The 22,850-nt window shown below is 41.7% G+C and overlaps 1 protein-coding gene across 2 annotated transcripts in view; it reads left to right on the top strand.

The window, feature by feature from the left end:
* The first annotated feature begins 849 nt into the window (after nt 1–849).
* Nucleotides 850–22,850, top strand: part of PCYT1B (phosphate cytidylyltransferase 1B, choline) — a 29,114-nt gene continuing 7,113 nt past the window's right edge. For both annotated transcript variants that reach the window (XM_057375487.1, XM_057375488.1), the window contains exons 1-6: nt 850–1,034; nt 12,354–12,453; nt 13,718–13,834; nt 16,876–17,027; nt 17,920–17,998; nt 20,754–20,896. In XM_057375487.1, the coding sequence (XP_057231470.1) occupies nt 933–1,034; nt 12,354–12,453; nt 13,718–13,834; nt 16,876–17,027; nt 17,920–17,998; nt 20,754–20,896 (693 nt within the window). In that variant the 5' untranslated portion in view covers nt 850–932. The remainder of the gene's footprint in view (nt 1,035–12,353; nt 12,454–13,717; nt 13,835–16,875; nt 17,028–17,919; nt 17,999–20,753; nt 20,897–22,850) is intronic.

Below are 22,850 nucleotides of genomic sequence, written 5' to 3'. Positions count from 1 at the left end.
GGCCGTTGGGGCTCCTGGTGCGGCGCTGCCTCCCGGCACTGMCCGCGCCTGCCGTGCTCGGGACACGGTTCGGGGTTGGAACCAGCAGCGCCCTTGTGGCCAAGAGGCCCAATGGGATCCTGGGGTGCATTAGGAGGAGCACTGCCAGCTCGAGAGAGGTGATCTTGCCCCTTCATTCAGCCATGGTGAGATGAGTCTGGAGTGCTGTGTCCAGTTCTGGGCTCCTCAGTATACACGAGAGACATGAAGATCCTGGAGTGGGTCCAGTGGATGGCAACAAATGGGATTAAGGGACTGGAGCATCTCTCTAACAAGGAAAAGCTGAGGGAATTTGGCCTGTTCAGACATTACAAGAGACGACTGAGAGGGAACCTCATCAATGTGTATAAATATCTAAAGGGGGGGATCTGAAGAAGATGGAGCCTTTTGGAGGCTTTTCTCGGGGTTGCCAAGCTTAGGACAAGAGACAACGGGCAACAACTGATGCACAGGAAGTTCCACCTGAATGTGAGGAAGAACTTCGCTGTGCAGGTGACCGGTCACTGGAACAGATTGCCCAGAGAAGTTGTGCAGTCTCCCTCCCTGGAGATGTTCAAGAACTTTCTGGACGCAGTGGTGWGCCGTGTGCTCTGGGATGGCGCTGCTCGAGCAGGGAGGTTGGAGCCGGTGCCCGCCGCGGTCCCCTCCAGCCCGGCCCATTCCGGGCTCCWGTGACTCGCGGGGGCGGGGCCCGCCCGCGGACTCGCCGTGGGCAGCGCGCGGTGGCGCGGCGGAGCGGCAGCCAACCAGGAGGCCGCATGCAAATGAGATGGRCCCGCCCCTCGCGCGCGGAGCGGGGCGGGGCCCGCCGGTTGCCGTGGCGACGCGAGCGGCCGAGCCCCCGGGCGGCTCCCGGGGAGACCCCCCGCGCCGGGCGGGCCCGGGCGGCGGCCATGCCAGTGCGTGCGGCCGGTGCTGAGTCAGGAACAGGCATCCCCAAATCCCCCTCCGACACCATGGAGGAGCTGGAACACACCTGCCCGCAGCCTCGCCTGGTGAGTCGGGCCCGGCCGCGGCCCGCCCGCTCGAGCCGCCCCGGGCGCTGCGGGGCCGCTGGGCCGGGRGCGAGGGAGGGAGTCCCCGGGCGGCCGGTGCCACCTCACGGCGGTTCTCTTTGTGCGACGCCGGGGAAAAGGCGAGCGAAGGCTGTCCGGGATGGGCTGGGCCGTGCAGGAACTTGGGGCAGTGCCGTGACAGCCAGGCAGGATTCTTAGTCCGCCCGTTAAAAACCCGGATCCCCCGCGCTCCCGACGGGTCTGGGCGCGCCCGGGCACCGGCGCGGCTGCCGCATGTGTGCGGGTGGCGGGAGCGGCGGCGGGAGGCGTGTGGTGGCAAAGCCGTGTTACCATCTAAAAAGCCGCCTGTTTCCAGTAGTGGATGCAGAGGAGCAGCCCCAAGGAGCCGGCGGCGGGGAGCGATGGCCGGTCCCAGGCTTTCCCGGTGCCGCTCCCGCCRGGAATGGCCGGGGCTCCTCAGTCACCCTGCGGGCCGGCTCTCGGCCCGGTTACTGCGCCCAGGAGTTGCAAATCCTGCTTTTCTCAGCTTTGAGAGTCCGGTGAGGAGTTGCCCGTTCGATTCAGGATGTGTAAGGAAGAAGAGAGTCTCAGAGAGCTGCGATTTTGAGGGGCACAGGAGAATGAGGGAGGGCCGGGAGAGTGATTACTCTAAATAACTCCTCTGAGGTTCTTTGCTTGACTCCCTCAGACCATGTAGGCAACTTTATAAGGCTGCTGTACCCTAGGAGTTCAGATTCTGAGAGCTGTGTTTCTTTTCATGTGCTCATTTAAAATATTTTGAATTTGTCCTGCTTCTTATTTAAATCAGTTATCATTCCCACCTTTTCTTACCCCGACATGGTATGCACCATTGGCAAGGTGGTAGAAAGTTAATAGTTACAATACATAAATGCAATTACAGAATTGTGGAGGCCGTGTCAAGATGTGAAAATGCATGATGTATGCAACAGTTTAGTACTGGAAATTAGATCATTTMACACTAGAATTCAGTCACAGTCCTAATTAAAACATATTTAAACATCAAACTTCAGTAATTAAATTCAACACTATAGTTGAGACATTGTTCTGATATGACAAGAAATAGCAACAGTCATTGGAACTGACCTAAATTAATGTTTTCTTCATGCTCATGTTATAATTAGATTCAGCTTTAAAGAAGGCTGTTAATTTGTTAATGGAAAGCTTTTGGAGCTGTTTTAATRGGGAAAGTTAGCTCAGGTGTAGTTTCTGCAGTGTGTTCGAACAGGCTGTCTAAGATTTCTCTGTCAAAAGCTCAGATATAACAACCTGTTTGAATATATTACTCWGTGTAGTCTGACATTTTAAAAGATTTTAAAGAAAGAAGTGACAATATGATACCAGTATTTACAGTATCATGCATTCCAGTAGCATTTCTGTGGAAATTAAGGTGACAGTTAGAGTACATGAATGAAACAGGAATTCATTATGATGTTTYAGATCTTCCTGAGTACCAATAATGGACAATTGGGACATTTTGAATAAATATTTGTAGAAAATGTGGCCTTGTGAAGTGCTACCTCATCAGTCATCAGGTTGTTTTATCTTCAGGCTAAAAAAAAGAGTTGCACAGTGAAGTATAATGCAATACACTGAACTCAGAGCATAGGGAGTGAGGCAAACAAGTGTAGTCAAGCGGTGTCTGAAGTGAGAAAAATTAAATGCAGGTGTTCTAAAGAGTTAAGTGAATCACCCATTGTCAGACCATCTAATAACATGGACATCAAGTTCCTATCAGATCTCTTTTAAGATCTCCAGTACTTGGTCTTTGAAAGCAGTACATCCTTTGCAGACAGCATGTACAGGGGTGGGCCAGTTATTCTGTCACCTAGATTATTTGTGTAAAGGAAAGAGGGTGTCTCAGTTAACATTTTCATATTGTTTGGACCTCAGGATGATACCTCAAAGATGGCTTTGGTACCTCAGAATAATATAATTGGTGGCAAGTCTTTCATATATATAGTTGACTTTTTAATGCTGTTCATTGGTTCTCACATATCTCTGAAATTAATTATCTGGGCTTTCAGGTTCTTAATATAGGCTAAGTTGTAGGAAGCAGCTTTTTTTTTTGAGAAACGTGGCTTCAGAATCACCTCAAATTTTAGAAGACGAAAAGGAGTTTGTTCTTTTCTGAAACTGTTGTCCTTTTCATTAAAATAGGAATTATTTCTTTAAAGCCTTAAAACTGTGAATATTTTTAATTAATATCTGCCATTAGACCTCTGATTTTAGGCTTTGAAGTCTGCTAATTTGTCAGGAACTGTCACATTAGAACTAAAGAGCCTTTGTCCTTCAAAGATCAGGACAATAGGGGACACTGAAGGCAATTCTYAGGTAAGTTTCAATGTGTATTGAAACCTGATGCTGTTTTCCAGTGCCTAGTAGTGTTGTAATTATAAATTGCCATTATTTTTTCCCAAGACACTGTGCATTTTCTTAAGCAGCTGGAGCATTAATGAGCATTTATGTTGCCTCAGTCAATTCCTCTGCTCCATCTCTGACTTAATCTTTGCCTTCTTTATGTTCTCAACTACCATGAATCATAATGCCAGGAAAATGTCTCTCTGAGTGATCCACGTATCTTTGTCTCATGGACAACAGAGAAACAAATCAATCAGAGTCACGGATTTTATCCATAGTGCTGATTTTAGGAGTTTTATAGTAAAAAAAAAACCAAAAACACAAATAACAATTCTTTTAATCCTAGTTTGTATCCTTTTGCATTCATCCCTTTTCTCATCTGTACCAAACTACYGTGTTAGGCCACCTTCTCTTCTGCCACAGTCCCATTCCTGTTTTTAAGCATCAGGATATCCATGGTTTGATCATGGGGACCTTCACTGTTTTCAATGGGATAAACGTGACTGCTGGTCATATTGTGCCACACATTCATGATATGGCATTTGTCCCTGGAARACTTTCAGTAAGCTGCAGAGTGCTGCCAGGCTGTGGATATCAGCCTGGGAATCCTGCCCTTAGGGTTTGCCTGCATGTGTCAGTACTTAAAAGGTTCCTAAGTTAAGGCAAGCTCTTAGTTTAACTAAGAGATACCACAGCAGGGAATACCAAAGAGGAAATACAAAAGCTTGTGAAATTATTTGCTTTTTTTTATGACTTATTTATGTCTCTTGGGATCAAGAGTTTATCTTTGGTCCCATATGTGTGTAGTTACTTAAAAGATTGGTGTGTCCTTGGAAGATTATCAACCCTCACCCTGAAAGAAACAAACAGGCATTTCAACCCACTTTGTTCAGGAAGACAATTCCAGGTGACATTTCTCATAAAAGAAAACAATGGCAATTTATAAGGACAGATAAAGCAAACCTAAATACAGTGCTGCAGATAAAGCAAACCTAAATACACATTGAAACGTATTGAAAACACACTTCAAAATGTACTGCTTGGTCTCATATTTCCCTTGAACACACTGAGAGCTTCTTTTTCTTGAATTTCATGTCTCTGTCATYCAACACATGCATCAGTGGAAACATCTGGGATAGTAAAGTACTCTTGGGACCTGGGAACCAATGTCTTGTTTTCAAAGCTGACAGAGCCTAACTTAGGTTTAGGTAAATTAAGGGAATGCAGGGCAATGAGAGATACATTTCCATCACAGTGTCTAATTTAAGAAACCAGATGAGCACAAACCCACCTGAGTTAGCTGGGGTGAACTACAGGGGAGGAGATGGAGTAGTCAGATATGTGGTTGGTTTGGCCTGTGGTCACGGGCACGTTGGTGGGTGGAGGGCAAGGCAGGAATTAAGTTTTCATGAATTTAAAGTGAATCTATCTTTAAGATGACATAAAGAAGCCGGTAAGTACTTTTTATTGTGTCTGCTCTGCCCTAAACAGTCCTATGTCAGAAATACTGAGCTGTTTAAGGGTGTATGACATCCATTCTGCCCTTGGATGTCTGTTCTCAGGCATCAGGAGCTGGTGCCAGATGTCATTTCTTGTAGAGGAAGTGGCATTGGGGCTCTGTGTGGAAGTACCCAACTAGTTTGTTGGGGGCTTTTTTCCATCATCATTGCATGGACAGACTAGCTGAATACTTAACCTGTCCATATGGCAGATAAAACATGTTCTGCCAAAGCACTGCAAGTGTCAGGGCTGTTTGAGATTYACCCTTGCAATCCCAGCACTGCTCCAAAGCCCAGATTTACTTCTGCAGTGTTGTCAGAATCAAAGGCTACAGGCTTTTACAGGTCAATAGGAATTAGGTGTTAAATATCTTGGGGCCACTGAATCTACAATACTTTTTAAACTACCATAAGTGAAGATAACAGATCTCACATAATTTTAGGTGTCAGCTGCTTTAACTATTTTCTTAATTTTCTTGATTGTTTTAGAAGAAATGAGAGTACATGAATTCAATCTTTTTTCCAGATTATTCAAGTAAATTTTGAAAATACTGGGGTTTTTTTTGAAGAGTAGAGGAGAACACTTTACTGTTTTCATACACTGGAGCTGTATAATGGTTCAAGGAGTCACTGCTCRTTTAGACAATTTCCTTGTTGCTGCTGTTAAGCAATGAACTCAAACACAAAATCTGAAATCATTACAAGGAAAATGTGCATGCCTTGGATTCCTGTATTTTCATCCCTGAATGCCTTACTCCCTTCATGATTGCAGAGAATGTTTTAAGAGGTTCTGATGCAACCTCTAGAGTAATTTCAGTATTTTATTTCCGTGAACTTTCATAGAACTTCATATTCATCTTTCCTTTATCACTGAAAGGTATATGCAATTTTAATCAGAGGAATCAATGATTAATGTAGGGGGGGTTATTGTGTTTAAAAAGTGTTCCATGCATCTGTTTCTCTCTCACGTGATATTATGACAGGGGGTCTGCCATCTGTTTACTTCAATGTGGAATTAAGCATAAATAAATACGTAAATAGCCTTACATTTAAGGAACCCAAAATTACTTTATTTGACTAAATATTTACTTGGCCCTTTAGAAGTWTGGGTTTTACTCTGATTTAATTTTAATATTTGTAAATGTTGGCTACTATATAAAAGCACAAATCCATAAAAAYGTGCCAAGTGAGGTTTGTGCATGGGGACATGTAGCAGTTATTGCTGCACTTAAAAAATTGCCCATAGACATGAAAAATCTGCTTAGATKTTCCTTTATTACATCAGAGGACATGCAGTTTATATACGTTCTGAAATTCTACAGTTTCTGCAAAAACATGTTGCAATATTTATTTGTCAGATACCCAGAACTGCAGATATTTTTTCAGGAATCAGAAATGACACAAACACAAGGAGAAAACATTACATTCTATATATTGCATTCTGTGCTTGCAAATGCAACGATATATTAGGAAACAGTTTTTATTAGGAGACTATTACCAATTTCTTAAACTGTGCTATTTGTCATTACTTCAAAGACATGTATCATATCTCTTAAAAGGAGTGGAAAAACATTGTAAATAAATTCTCTGCTTCCTCCTCAGGAACACAGACAGCATTATAACATAAGTATAAAATGTAAAAAGAACTCAGCACACGTGTGGATGTGAAGCTGAAGTAGTACAGAATTAGGAGGCAAACACTGACTACACAGGCAAGAATACATGTAGTGTATAMCCACACATCCATAATCATGCACAARCACTCAGTACAGCCASAACTGTCTATCCCAATGTGTTCTTTGTTTCCATGTAATCTGCTTTCCTGTTTTACACACATACAAACAGACAGTGTAAGGTAAAAACCTCTTGAGAAAGACACTGGATGAATCAGGGATCTTGTAGAGAATTGCCCATTGCACTCCCTATGGGAAAAAAGATCTTCCCAGGGTTTTTCTGCTGACAGCTGAAGAAACTGCAGAGTACATGTCTCCTGTGCAGGAGRAAAAAAAGTTTTGTTTTTATTTTGCTTCTGCATAGCTCTGTTTCTGAGTAATGGTTTATACAAAATGTATGGYCCTACATCTGACATGAAATAATTGATAAATGTAAAGTGCCTTTATAAGCACAAGAAGAAATGGAGTGCTGGGCCAAATTCACCCATTTGCTTTAGAAGATTAACCCTTGCCTGTGTTAGAGCAGAGTTGGTTTCTTTTAGCTGTATATCAGGTGCTGAGGTGAATTTGCAGATGACATTAAGTAGGGTGGGAGTATTGATCTGCTTGAGTGTAGGAAGGATCTACAGGGAGATCTGGACACTGATCAATGGTCTGAGGACAACTGCAGGAGCTCAATAAGRGGAATTGCTGGGTCCTGCACTTGGGTCACAACAACCCCAAGCACATTATGGACTGGGGAGGAGTTGCTTGAAAGCTGCACAGCAGAAAGGAACCTGGGGATGCTGGTCACCAGCCAGCTCAGCATGAGCCAGTGTGTGCCCAGGTGGCCAAGAGGGCCAGTGGCATCCTGGCCTGTGTCAGCAATAGTGTGGCCCACAGGATCAGGGCAGTGTTTTTCACCCTTTTAGCACTGCTGAGGCCATGCATTGCGTGTTCTGTCCAGTTCTGTGCCCCACACTTCAAAAAAGATACTGAGGTGCTGGAGGGTATCCGGAGAAGGGAAAAAGGGTTGGGAAGGGTCTGGACCATGTCCTGTGAGGAATGGCTGAGGGAGCTGGGTTTGTGTAGGCTTGAGAGGAGGAGGCTCAAGAGGGAACCTCATTGCTGTCTCCAACTACCTGAAAGGAGGGTGTAATGAGGAGGGGACTGGTCTCTTCTGCTGTGCCTGCAGTGAGAGGAACAGAGGAAATGGCCTTAAGTTGAGACAAAAGAGTTTCAGATTAGATGTTAGAATTTTTTTTTTCCCACTGTTAGGGTGGTCAGACATGGAATATATGGCCCAAGGAGGTGGTAGAGTCACCATCTCACAGGTGTTCAGGAGGTGTCTGGATCTGGTGCTGGGTAATGTGGTWTAGGGGTTGAAGTGGTAGTGCTGCCTTGACAGTTGATGGGATGATCATAAAGCTCTCTTTCAACTTCGACGATTTTGTGATTCTGTACAGTAACGTACAGGTAAAAAGAAATGTGTAATAGACATTCAAAACACAGGAGCTGACGTTATCTCCAGTTACTGAATTGATTGATAAAACACAGAGGCATTAGAGCAGTGGTCTGTTGACCATGGCCAGTCTTCAGGATTAATTGTCAGCCAGCAGGCACTCGCCACTGGGCATTGAATTGTAAATGTCCCATGACCAGTTTGGTTCTTTACAGTGGCATCTGCAGGTGGTGGCCAGTACCTGTTTGAAGGAGACACAAGCTGCTTTATTCTGGAATGCTGCATATCCTTCCCTAGTGCCAAGCTATCTGATGCTTTCATGTTTATAAGAAAGCCATCAGACAGGAGAACATCCCGGGTTACAGGCTGCACGGTGCCTTAGCTGCAGTTTGCTCTTTGTGCATCCTGCCTGGATCTCTGGCACGCCGTGCTGCTTCCATCTGTGCCAGGGGAGCAGGCTCAGTGGAGAAGTTGTTGAGGGTTGCATTTCACTTCCAGCTGGTGTTCATGGAGGTTGAGGTGCTTCATCAGCAAATCTTTCATTTGAACTCTGCGTGACTTGGGGCCTGTCCTACCTCCAGGATGGATTTTGTTTTCTAAAGAATGTGTTCCAGTTCAGTCAGAAGTCATGGCTGTCGTGCAGGAATCTTGTAATGAAATTCTTTGGCCTTTTGCGAGTATTCGACTAGATTACATAATAGTTGTTCTAGTTTCATAATCTATGAATCTCTACATACGTACATCATTCTGCTTTCTTGAAAAGGCAGTGGAAGCTGCTTTTCTTCTGCAGTATCTTCAATTCATAATTGCACCTTGCACTCCATCATTACTGACTTGATACTAAAAATGAGCAAAGTGTAGTTGATTGAAGATAAAGCCCAGAAAGAGCAACTAAGATAATTGCTTGCAAACAGAATGCTGAAGTTATTGGTTAGCTTGCCATATTTTTAGTTTACATCCACCTCCCTGAGTCAGCAGAACTGTGGGAGAACAGACTAAACTTTTTTCATATTGGCATTAATATTGGAACTGTTTGTGAAAAGTTTACCAGGAGACAACCACCAGTAACATTCAATTACAACTTAAATGCTCATAAATTCTCCTGTTTGGGTCAAGGTTACTGAAATTTCATTGACCTTTCTGATGGTGAAATCTTAGATGACAATACAACTTTATCAAGAGGAGGAAAGAAGGTAGTGTAGTTGCATGAATWAAAAAAAAAAAAAAAGAAAAAAAGAAAATGCAGTAGCTCCTTCCATTAGCTGTCTCCTCTGGGCTACTGTCTCACTAGATAGATCTGTGAGTTACAAAGACATTGCTGGTGCAAATGGAACTGTGAGGTGCTTGCTGGAAACCCCCATTATCTATCTTCCATCTTTTAATGTCCTGAAGTTTACTGAACATCACTCAGTTCTTTTGCAAATTTCCTAAAAAGCAAGTAAAACRTTATTTAAACTTCTTATAGAATGAACAGCTTCTAATATGCAGCTCTTACTTGGTATGAGTTACTCCCATAGCTTTTTTTTACTGAATGCTCTGTCTTAATTTGGAGGAAATAGGACTCTTATTGCAAGAGCTTTTTATCATCTTCAGAAGTAAATATCATTAACAAGTGCTAATATTACAATGACTTCCATATGTGACATGTAATAAGCTTTCTCTCACATTACTGCAGGATGGTACAGGTCTCAGGAGCTTACCTTGGTCCAAAATACAAAGCTAATTTCACTTGCTTGACTAATTGCAAAATGTAAATGCCTAGAATATAAGGAAGGCAGAGATGAAGGGAAAAATCCATCAGAGAAAGTCAGAAATACAAAGTCTTTGTCTAAACATCTGATTATTGGCAAAACTAAGCAAAGTTTCAAAAGTACTTTACTGGATTAACCAAAATGAAAAAGCTGCTATATAAATGACTTGCTGTCTTCTCACAATTCTAGTTATTACTGTCAAGAAACTGGAAAGAATATGAGCAATTATATACAAAATGAAAAGATTTGATAAATTGTTTCTGGGTTTTAATAATTTCTTGAAATATTTTATCTTATGGGCTTATATATAAACCAAATGGTCTCATTTTACTCATGTTTTTGTTACTCTTAGCAACAATTTTTCTAAGACAGATAAAATATTAGTGAGTAGTCATTTGGAAGTATTGCTTTGGAAGTAGATTTCCTTTGATCTGTCAGCACATGCATAGTGTTTATGCATTTCTCTGTATGGCTTTGACAAGATATGGCTGATTTTAATCTATTATATTTGATGTATTTTCATATCCAGTAACTGAGAGGTCAGAGAGTAATGGGAATATTGACAGGTCTGGTTCTCAGCCCTGATCTGTAAAATGAGCTTTAATGATGAACATCTATAAAAGCTGGACCGATGGGAAGCTAATAGAGGTTGTTYTCCATTGAGCAGAGACTGAAAGAAAAATCTCAGTGTTGCAAAGGTGGTTACATGGATGAAAAGCACCACAGTGTTTGCCTGGGGGGAAAAAGAGATGTCTTCCTGCAAACCAGGCCTATTTTCTTCAAATAACCTCCAAGGAAACAACCTCTGCCAAGCTAGGAACTGATTACCAGTTGCAGGCCTCAGACCATAGSCATTATTGTTTTAACATTTCTGCCTTCCTCTTTATCTCAGCAGGAGCCAGGCTGTATGGGCTGCTGTGTAACTTGACCTTGCTTGGAGATAAAAAGACAGATTAGCACCCAGCAATAGCAAAACCAGAAGCAAAAAGACAGTATTTAGAAAATAAAGGAAAGAGCTGGCACTGTATGATTATGTGCAATGTTCTACACTGTGCAGCGTGGGTGGCCTGATGAACAGTTCCCATCCATGAAACCCTGACAGAAAGTTGGGCTTGGTCATAGTTTCTCTGTTTTTAACCTTGTCTGTGTAGAGATGCTGTGATTTTCATTATGAAGATGCTAACGTTGATGATTTCCTTTAATGTTTGAGAGTATGGGGGGAAAAAGGAAAGAGAAACAGAAGGAAAAAAGGAAACCTACATAAAATTGCATTGCTTTCAGTAAACAAAATGAATGCAGTCCTCTGAGCTTTTCATGCAACAAAACAGTGAGCCCAGAGATCAACAGCAATTAGTTATGACATGTCCTAAAGTGTCACAGGGATGCTAAAGAATGCCAAATGCTCAGTGATTAATCATTTAGCATCAAAAATCTGAAAAAAACCAAAAAAACATTGTAAAGGCAAAAAGATATTCTATTATAATCAACCATGGGTACTCAAACTGATGTGACAACTGTACATCAAATGGTCACTGTCAACACCCAACCAAGCCACAGCTCCACAGCCATGAGTTCCCAGTTAAATCATTGTGGAGGCAAAGGGACAGATTTYCTTTGGCTATTCTCAACCATCACTTCATCTCAAAAACAAAGCAAACCAAAACTCAGCTATGTTTTCATAAAGAYTTCAAGCCAAAAGCTGCATAAGCGTGGTTTTTTTTTCATATGAGACCATATGGCAGATAATAAATATCTGAGGGTCTGAGGGCTGATAACTTCCTACATAGGCATGGGCAGAAAACACAATTTCAGAAATCAAGTTTCCTGACAGATAATGCCACGTTAGTCTTCACACATCCTCACTCTGTCTCATACATCTTTAGGTTATAAGCTCCTCAAAGCAAGTACCCTTGTGGTGCTCTGAKCACAGTTAGAGTATTTTAGTACTATTACAGAATGTGTCAGACCAGAAAGGAGTTGCAGCTCAGTCAGCTCTCCTTAAATGGTTCTTAAGGTTGCATTCTTGTCTTTATTTTGAATGGCTCCTCAAAATTATAGGAGAGTCTGATTAAAACCACAACAAAACAACTTCTTGTTATCTGTACTGATGCCAGTGGCAGGAAAGGGTGCGTGTTAAGATGTGGCTCATTTGCAGCTTTCTGAGTCCTAGTTAGTTTTCCCAGCTGTTATTTATAGGTAAYAGAATACATTTTTCATCTTGGGCCTTTGGAATCACTGAGACCAAATGAAGGGTTAAGCTGCTCACACACATCTAACCTGACTTTGTTCTGCAAACAGAAAAATTGTGTGCCTTCACCCACCTCAAAGATGACCAAGCTTCTCTAACAGACAAAAATTAAGTTACGTGACGCATTTATTTTCCTCCCATTCTACCTTGTGTGAATTGTGCTCAGGGGTGACCAAAAAGCAAGAATCCCCAGAGAGCAAACCAGCATGAAATCTGATTACAGCATTCTGCCTCGTTGAAATATTTTTCAATAACTACTTGGTAGTAAAACTAAATTGACTTTCTTTGTTTTTTTTCCTCCTTCCAGACTCTGACAGCACCTGCTCCATTTGCAGATGAAACAAGCTGTCAGTGCCAAGCCCCCCATGAGAAGTTAACCATTGCACAAGCCCGCCTAGGAACACCAGGTATGTGGAGAGAGGCACAAGTAAGCATTGCAGACATCAGTTAATGTTTATTTGTGCCTTCTACTCTAAAGCAAAAGCCTGATGTCTGGTGCTCTCGGGTAATGGAGAAGAAACCAGCAGCTACAGAGCCATTATGTTCTGTTAGAGAAACAAGAGAAAACATTTCAAGTTAGAGTTTGATGTTTTTGTAGATGTTGTTGGAAGGAAGGCTTGCCAGCCCACTCCAGGCAGCCTGAAAACTGTGTTATGTAGTAGCTGCCTTCTGGATTCTCTTCTCATACTGCCTCTGTGTGCTGGAAAACTCTTCTTTTATGTTGGTCGCTTCAAACCTTCAGTGACCTTAAAGRTTATTTCCCAGTTTCTTGATCTGGGCATCTGATCAGGATGATTTCACATAAAGTCTTAAATGTATCCTTCAGCCCCCCCCTATATTTGAAGAGGTTATTTTGAAAAAGCCTTTGTTTACTTATTTTACTTATTTAAAATAAGCCTTTAAAGTATATACACATTACAAGAGCAAGCTGCAGCTTTCCAGTCAGCTCWGCAAGGAACAGTGTTCTTCTGTGGACCCTTGGATGTCCTGACTGCAGAGATATCTCTCTGCTGTCTCTGAAACAGTCCATGGAGGTTGGAGCTCTATTGTTTTCATYTCCACTGTGCTTTTGCTAAGATGGCAAAGCATGTCATTTGAGAAGGGAAGTGCTTTCTCAGTCTGGAGGCTGCTGCTTAAGGTGCTGYACAGAAAGAGTTATAAAGGGGATAGCAAGAGAAAAAGAAGTTACAGGCTCATTAGAGAGAAGAACTTGGGGAARGTCTGGAAAAAGTGAAGTGAAAGGTTTACATAGAGGACATAGGCAAGACGTTTTTACAGCAGTAAGCTGTGGAAAAAAGCAAGTCAAGGCAAGAGGGGAGGGAAAGGGAGATGATGGGAAAAAATCCATAAGGCATAACTGATTAGAAAGGCAGAGAGAAAAGAACAAGACATATGGTGGAACTCTGAATGAGGCAGGAAGATGACATTTTTGCTAAATTAGAATATGGGGATGATAATGAATAGGGTAAGTCTGAGAGAAAACAGCAGAGAATACAAAGAACAAGTAATGTGCAGTATAAAACACTGCAGGTTCACCTGTGGTGCTTTTGAATATCAGAACTGGAGTAAATCTCTGCAATCATCTGACCTGGGAACAAAAAGCCATCCGGTAGAATTAAGTGCAACTGGTTTGKGGTCTGAAAAATCATTGTTGTGTTTCTTTCTCCACAGCTGACAGACCTGTCAGAGTGTATGCAGATGGGATATTTGACCTCTTCCACGCCGGCCATGCTAGAGCTCTTATGCAAGCCAAAACTCTATTCCCAAATAGCTACTTATTAGTAGGAGGTAAGATCAGAGTTATTTATTGCACTGGATTTTTGCTTCTGTGCTTCAATATCAGAGTTATTGCTGTGCTCCCACCCCCAGCTGTTTATACACTATGACTTGAATGCTACTTTCACTCTGGGGCTTTCTATAGGTGATTTGCCTTGAATTACATCTTACAATTGCATCAATTAAAGTAAAAGTCAAATTCTGCTCTCAGCAGCACAGGCACAATTCCCATTCTAGTTAAAGCAGGTGCCTGCGTGGCTCTGAGCTTAAAATAGGTCCATATGAATAATTTACCTTTTTCAGTTATTTGCTCAAAATTGTTCAAAGATGGAGWTGAGTGAATGAGAACAACCATTACTTATTTGTGGCTCATTGGTCCCTTTGCCAGCCAGGCACAGCCCATGACCTCTGCCTRCCAGGTCCAGACCCAGCCTCCAGCATCATCACAGAAGCTAAGTGTGGCCTGTTGTCATTGAAGACCCAAATGTAGGTCATGACTGGAATGTAATTTCAGTTCACAAGTGTCCCCAGGCAGGTTACTTTCTTAATTCTTTTWTTCTTGCTATGAATATCTTCTTTTCTTGCTGTATGCCTGGCTAACAGCTGCTCAGCAGTTGGCCTGTGCCTGAGGAGTCACTGGAGGGTGGCTCTTTCCTGCCTAGATGGTTGTGCAAGCCCTACTCTCATGAAGCCTCATMAATGTGCAGTTTGGTTTCAGCTTCCCTGCACTGAGATACTCCTTGCAGAARCATTTCACAGCAACCTTCATTCAGCTAGTCAAATGCTTTACAATGAACATGAAWGCAGCCTTCAGACACTATAAGGTGCATAATTTTGCATATTTATCCCAAACAGTTGAAAAGGCTGGGGGGGAAGACCCAACAGAGAGGAAAAACAAAATCTCCTTACCAAACACTTTTTTTGGTTTTACTCAAGTTTATGGATTGTGGCAATTCCCATGGAGYTTCCTGTGAGGTAAAGGACAAGTCCCTTTGTTGGGAAGGAAACATTAAGGATTCTCTTGTTTTCCTGCTAAGCCAGACAGCTTGCAGATGAAGCAAGTGAAGGTGCAAGACTGTGAGGTTTAAAAAAAATGCAAGAGATGTCCATTTTATTGTTGCTTTTAAAGGATTAGGGGTTGCCCCAGATAAGGGAAGSAACTTTGGGTCAAAAGCCTGGCTCCTTTGAAATTCATGGCATAGCTTCACTTTGCCCTTATTTTTGGAGTGAARGACAAAACAGCCAGCACTTATCAGCACCTTTTCCCAGCAAGGCACTGTGTGTTAGCATGTTTAAAAAATGGGCACCTTCCCACACCCACATACAATTTGTGCTGCAAAAGCACTGGTGTCATATGTCTTTGTGGGCAYCACAACCAACCCCCTTCTATTTCTTGTTGTGAAGACAATTATTTGGACCTAAGATCACTTTATTTTTAAAATAAGACATTTATRCCTTCCCAAATCAATCATTAGAGCAGGATGACAGATTCAAAAGATGTAYGAAGGATACTGTGTCTGCACTGTACATGAACAAATAGTAATCAGAAAATAAAATCAAACCTTTCTTCAGAATTCAAGSAAAAATTACGATTTTCTAATTCTGGTTAACCTTCCAGGAGAGGGTAGCCTAAAGATGCTGTAAARGCTGTAAAAAAATATAAATACAGTCCCTGAAGGGATCTTTGTACTGAAAACACTTTGATCACTGTTAAATTTCTTGTCAGCAGGCATCAAAACGGACATAATAGGATAGAGTAGCATTTTTGCTGAAATTCATACATATGCTATTATCTGGCTTTGAATTTTGCACAAGCTTCAGGGCTATCTGCATTTTTCCTACTTTACAATTCCTTAATGACCATCACAGCAAGAACATCCATTTCAGATTTTAAAGACTGCATYTTTGCCAGTGCCTTGCCTGATGGGTTGAGGTTTTCAAATAAAAAAGAGGCAGCAGCTGTAGGTCTGCTCTCASACTTCACTGCAGCACTACTAATGTTGCATTTATCATTTATCAAGTACATTTACAGGCAAGTGAGGTCTAAAGACACAGGTTTGACCTGTGGTGAAGGACAACCACTGGCAACCTAGCTATAAATGGRTATCACATTATTCTATGTGGGGTATCAAATGACTGTTGTAGCTATAATGTTGGACAAGAGACAGTTGTGGAGAAGGTCACTGGTTTTTACATAACATTATGTGGGTAGAAAGATAATACCTAACTTTTACAGTCCTCTAGTAATGTGGGTGTTGATTTCTTTTTAAAACAATGTGACAAAGTATTAAATATGCAGGATTTCTGGACCTTTAACTCTGCTCATTTCACTGGAGCATATGGCTGCTCCCAGTCCTTTCYTTGTGGTTTCCTTCTGAAATTTAAAGCCTTACTTCTGTTTCTGTAAAACCTGCTGAACTCAAAGCTAAGCTCAAAGACAGATTCCTGTAAAGTTCTCCATGACTTGTTTTCCATAAGGGTTCATTTAGTGAGAAACTGTCCCACTCTGATTTTGAGCTTTGTTGGCAAATTCACCTTTTAGAGTATTGTTTACATAAAAATAAAAAGCAGGAAGGAGGAGGCCCAGAGAAGCTGAGGTCTTTCCATCTTCAGAAATTCAAYTGGACATGGCTCTGAGTAACCTGTAGTTAACTCTGTCAAGAGTAGGGGGTTTGGATTAGGTGATGTCCAGTGGTCTTCCTGYCTTGACCATTTTGTGATACAAAGCATTGGCCATCAACCCTTGAAATACCACAGCCCATGATATCCCCACTTGGAGTGAGATTGGTTTACCTTGGCGTGTGAAAGATAACCCCTGAGATGTTCTGTAATATTCTAGAGCCTCTGCTGCAGCTCCAGAAAGAGAAGGTTCTCTCACAATTATTCAGTTGTATCTGCCAACCCCAAGCAGAACTTTTAGATGCCCTGGAACACCCCCAGAATTGCTAAGCTAATAATTAAGTGCTTGGTGGATTTATCTAGGAATAATCAACTCCTGGTTATGCTGATTTTACTGAATGTGGAGCCATTTTGCTCATTCTTCTATATTTTAGTTTGCAGTGATGATTTAACTCATAAATTCAAAGGCTTCACTGTGATGAATGAAACGGAGCGATATGAAGCCCTCAGACACTGTCGTTATGTGGATGAGGTCATCAGAGATGCACCGTGGACACTGACACCTGAATTTCTTGAAAAACATAAGGTACATTTCTTTCTTTATCTCTCCCTTCTCCTTTRCAGACTGATAGTTGAGAATAAGCAAGTCTTGAATTCTATTTGATGGAGCAAATTATTTAATTCAGTTAATTCCAGTCCTTGAAATTAGGTACATAGCATTCCTTGCCTCCATCTCTGTCAGAAAACATTATCTTTGCCTTTTTTTCTCAATATGCTGAGTTGATTTCTGTACTGGGATTTTTGCAGGTAACACTGAAGAATTACTGATAAATTGACTTTCAGAAAAGGAGATGGTGAACCAGGAAAGTTGTCACATAGTGATTGAAGTCCTGAATTAAAGACATRTTTCTTATTAATGGCAACAGGTGCAATATGTAAAAATATCACGTGTCCTCTAAAAGGCAGGATAGTGYTATATGTGCTATTGATTGCCTTGCAACATATATGAATCTTAACAAAAGCATAATTAACTAGGCTGTATTTTAGTGTCCACATCACTGGGTGACARAATGACAGCCTGCCAGTACTAGGTATACATGTATGTGTGCATACCCCTAAAAATCCAAAATTATCYTGCCTTCGTGGTTTTGAAAGTCAAGGCTTCACCTTGCTTTTGCCATAGGAGTAAAAGCAGGAGCATGTGTCTTAGGTATTGCACAGCATATCACACCAAGACAGTCAGAATGATGTAGTAGTGGCAGTGATTTTGGAGAGAAGACTTCTGTTTTTTCATAACTGATCATACAACACAGTAGTTGCAGGCCAAAATCTAGTACAATATTCTAAGTAATGGCTTTAGGATGAGAATATCAAAAAGCAAGGTAGCTGAAGAAAAGAGATCATTCTCCACAACAATTCCACCAGTGAACCAAAATTTGGTGATGGTGGGATGTGATTCTTCTCCTGTTCACTGGCAGATTGACTTCGTAGCACATGATGACATCCCGTACTCTTCCGCTGGATCGGATGATGTATACAAGCACATAAAGGAGGCAGGTAAGGGMAACTTTACATTTTTAGCACCTTACTTTTCAGCCTCAGCTCAAATTGTTTTACTGTCTTTTAACCACAGCTGCWGGGAGAAAAGCAGTAGAGATGATATCACATTGTCTTACACCCTAATGGTAGGTACTGCTGATTTGAGCAGAGACATTCACTTTGTAAAACCACAGAAGATGTCCTTGGCTGTATTCCTGCTATAACCCTAAGGAAACCATTCAGATCTAGCATGAAATAGTCCCATTTGGGYTTTTAAAACTATTTTATGGTGCTTGACTATGACTTCTGAATGGATGAAATTTGCTTCAGCTCCCACAGTGGCCCAGCCAACGTTAAGTCAGTTTTTGAAAAGTGAAAACTGATTGCTCCTTGACACATCCCAGTCCTGAATATGGGCAAGCATGGGCAACCTTCAGGAGCCACTAGGATCTGCTTGCACTGAGGGTTGTTTTCATTACACTGGCAGARGGTTTAAATCACTAGCAGAGTAATTAATTTGCCATTATTATTTAGCAGTTTGGTTGACTACCATATTACACTGAACATGAAGATGCTGAATTCATTAGGAGTTTGTATCTCTTCAGTTCAAGGAAGATGAATGTAATTTGRRGAGATAACATTAAGCYACTGTTTGCCAAAAATAGCTATCCYAAGACAGTGAACAATGCAAAAGGAGGAACAAATCCCACCCTTCTGCTCCCTTGAGATGCTGCTTTGAACCCTGGTAAATCCAGCCTCTTTCTGTTCTGCATAAACATGTATGTTGGAAGCTTGAAAAAAATCCAGAGCAATTTGCCTGATGKTAATATGTCATGCAAAGTGACCTTCCCAAGCTATACAGTGACAGCTAGAGACCAGGTATTGACCTGAGCTGAAGGAATAAGCTTTTTATAGGAGCAGTTCTTGATCTTTTTCCACTTTTGAACCTCCCTGTGGAATCAGACTTACAACCCTCCTCTCGGAACAACAGTTCTATAGTTTCAGAGCCAACACCAGCTTCCTTCAGTAGGCAGTGAAAAAAAGGAATTCTGGTAGGAATGGGTCACCAAGGGACATGCAGCACACATGCTGGACAGGCAGCTTTTATTCTGTAAGGTACCAAGTGCACAGGACAGCATGACAGGAGCTCTTGGTGTCACTGGATCATTACCAGACTGAGAGTGCCCAAACCTTGCACACCCTTCCCTCCTGTCACTGGGCACAGTCATRGTAYGTGYRTGACCCAATGAMAAACTTAAACTTTGCCAAGGAGAGYACAGACTTGCAGCTTCAGGGACTTGTGGTCTGTTTTGTGTCTGTCACCACGAGATACCAGAGAAGCATCTTGAGTCTTGTATGGCTGAATTTTGCTAAGTGTAAACTGGAAATAATGTTATTTGTGTTGAGTTTTGAGATACAGTGCTGTAATAGTCCCTAATGCTCTGAGCCCTAATGCCCTCACCTACAGTTCCACTTTCAGCTTAATAAAGGTGGAGTTTGGATTTTGTTCATGTATTCATTCTCATGTATTCTCCTATCTATAAAGGTTTCAAAGTGGGTTTCACTGCTTCTAAAAATAGTTTCCTGAGTGACTGCTGCAGGCCTGAAAAGTAGKGATCAGGGAAACATGTCTGCTCATGATTAAAGTAATCTATTTTTTTAGTAGAGTATTAATTAGAGATCAGAAAGAAAAAAAATAACACATAGCATTTAGTCACAAGAGGCTGCTAAGCTTCTTGATTCCTTCTCAGGAATTTTTCTAACCCTGTAAAATTAGCTACCAATGCCTGCTTACTTCAAGTGAACATGTGAGGATTAATTTGCCAGTAGCTATAACACTTTTTTAAGACAAAGTGCTGKTTTTTTYCCYCCAAAYYATCACCAGTCTTTTCTCTSTSTCTCTCTCTCTCTGTCTCTCTCTCTCATCAGCAGCTTCATGTTGCAATTACCTATGAGTGATAGTTGTAATTTTTTTGCAGCCCTAAATAACTACTAAACCTAGTTTGCCASCACTCTTCTGCTACTGCATTTGTGACTTGCATTAGCAGTTCAGGTGCTCCTGTCTTGGTGAGGAGCAATTAGAAAGCCATATATTTCTCAGTTGTGTTGAGGAAAATACAAGCAGTCTTGATAAATGGCCAGTTTTCTTGGGGGGATTTGTCAGGGTAGGGAGGGTGGTTATGCAGCCACTGACATGACTGGGTGGACATGAAACACTACCATTACACTTCATGTTCCTGTTACAAGTTACTGGCACCTCCAGGGTGTTTTGTAGTTACTTTACTGGCACCTCCAGGGTGTTTTTTAGTTACTGTAATGCATCTTTTTCCTGGCTTTTGGTCAAGGCCAGAGGCTGGTCTGTTCTACTCAGCAGCACAAAGACTGTCAGATGGTGCAGCACAGGAGTGAAAATAAAGGAGAGCAGCAAATCTCCCTGCTCTATTATATAACATTAAATAAGGGCTGTGCTTATGGAAGGAATTGCTCAGTGAATTGCCACAGCTGTGAAGTTTGGMCTTCCTTGGAGCCCCTGCCAGTCTAATTACTTCCACATCACACTGACACTGTACAGAGGTCAAATAAAGACTTGAGAAAAAATGAATAGTAGAGCAACCTTACCTTCCCCAGAGTGACACAGAAACAACAGGAGAGAACTGGGAATAAGGCAGAATTGCTTTTGGTCAGGCATTTCTATGTTCATCCTCAGCTATCTRCTGCACTACCTGCTCCTGCCAAGCTTTATCAGCAGGCTTTCTTTTCCCCCTTTTCCCAGGAATGTTTGTACCCACGCAGAGAACTGAAGGTATCTCCACATCAGATATCATCACACGGATTGTCCGCGACTACGACGTGTAYGCCCGGCGCAACCTCCAGCGAGGATACACCGCCAAAGAGCTGAATGTCAGCTTTATAAATGTGAGTACATTGACCTGCATTTGCTCCTCAAACGCTCTCTCTTGGCATCCTGAGTGTAAAGGAAAGGTTAAGAAGTTTTATCTTCCTTCTGCTGCTTTTAAAATAGCTGGGAAGAAGKCAATTTAAAAGAAACTGGTAAGCTGAGGGTAGTTTTAATTGCTCCTATTAATTAGCACATTTATTTCCATCTTATGCTTTTAACAAAACTGCTGCTTCCCCTTCCTCCTTGAGCTGTAGGTGACAATGAGACATTGGGAAGGAGCCCACCCCTTTCACCAGAGGCTGCTGAACCACTCACCTAATGCACCATTTCTTTCTTTATTTCTGTTCCAAGAAGGCAGCCTAGAGAGCAAGGATTTTGAGTTCCAAAGTTTCTCTACAATGTGATAGGATAAAAAAAACAAAACCAAACCAAACCCCCCAAAAAACCCTAACAAAATCAATCACAGAGCAGTCAGATTACTAGAGAAAACTAGAATGGTTTTCAAAGACAAGTATGTTAGGGAGCTGATACACAAAGGATGCTGCTGTAGAGCTCAGAAGCCACAATGGCAAGAGCACCATGTGAAAGGATGGCTCAAATTAATCTTCCATATAAAGAACTGCCCCTCCAATGAGAAGTAAACACTTTACAGAAATTAGACTTTACCTTCTTTCATTTTCTGTTTCAAAGTCTTGACTTAAGATCACCCACAAAACTGAAATYTCCCCTTGTGACTGAGACAGCTCACAGCTGAACTTCCCTCCTCTYTCCCTGGAGCTGGGAAACCCTCTTGTGAAGGACTGAATTGTGTCATTTCATTAGTGTTTAATTTATATCTTTCTTATTTTGAAGTGTGGCAGATAAACCCCAGATCACAGTCACTATGCATTTTTTAAAGTCTTCTACACCTTTAAAAAAATCTTGCTTGTAAGTACTGCATCCAGAAGGACAATTATTGCAAATATCCATTAAAGTTAGGCATGCTGGATGCCTTGGAGGTCTCGAATTTATCCTTTAGCAGCTGTGAGGTTAAGATACTCTTAAATAAGTTATGCTTCCCCCCATCTCAGACATTCATATATCCTGAAGACCTTCCTGGCATTTGTTGTTCAGCTTACAGTGATTTAAATGCAGAGATACTAATTTGCACCAGAGACTGTTTGTGTTTCAAAGTTAAATCCCCAGGATTTCACAAGGCAGAAGAGCCCTGGTTTCCTCATTTAAAAAAGGGCTGATCACCTTTTAAGTGCAGAGTAAGTTGGGTTTCTTTGGACTTTGAGGATTTTATTTGTGCTCGTGGCCTGCAAAGACTGTTCTTTTACTCACTTGTGGGCTAGAATAAACCCCATTTCAGTGATGGTTTCTCAAGTAAATTCAAGTGGCCATTATATGGAGCTAACAGAATTAAAAGCCAGTAGTGATCTATGCTTCTACACAGACCACCACATCTTGAAGAGCACAGCCTTGCTTCTCTGCTTGTACCAAAAATTTAYAGAGCACACAAGCATTTCAAGAAAAAAACCCTTTAATCCTGAAGTATTTCAGAAGCTTTTKCCAGGAGCTCCCTAATATTATTTTCTCTGTCTCTCTTTTTCTGTGTGACTTAGCAATTTGAAGTTGCTCTCTTTTCTATGAAGTTTGCTGGACACAAGCCTCTGGCCTATACACATCTGTTTTGCAGCCAGAAACTCCTGTATTAGCCAAGCTCAGAGTTGAAGAGAGTTTTTCCTTCTCACAAAAATCCCCCCAAAGAGGCATTTTGGTCCAARTTAACAGCAGCATTTGATCAGAAATGTGGCAAGATTTGCCTTTTGCCTACTGTTAAGTTTGAGTTGTTAATTGTTCACTCATATCCTTCACATGATTTATATAATTTTCAAAGTGCATTTAATTTGAAAATACAGGACGATTCAAGTAGTGGATTAAAAATAGTAATCACACCAGAAATCTTTTCAATGTGTGCCTTCTGCA

Source organism: Malurus melanocephalus, unplaced genomic scaffold (assembly GCF_030028575.1).
Source record: "Malurus melanocephalus ecotype Western Australia unplaced genomic scaffold, MMel_1.1 scaffold_250, whole genome shotgun sequence".
Taxonomy (NCBI): Eukaryota; Metazoa; Chordata; class Aves; order Passeriformes; family Maluridae; genus Malurus; species Malurus melanocephalus.
The sequence above is the reverse complement of the archived record's forward strand: the minus strand, read 5'-3'. Positions and strand labels throughout refer to the sequence as shown.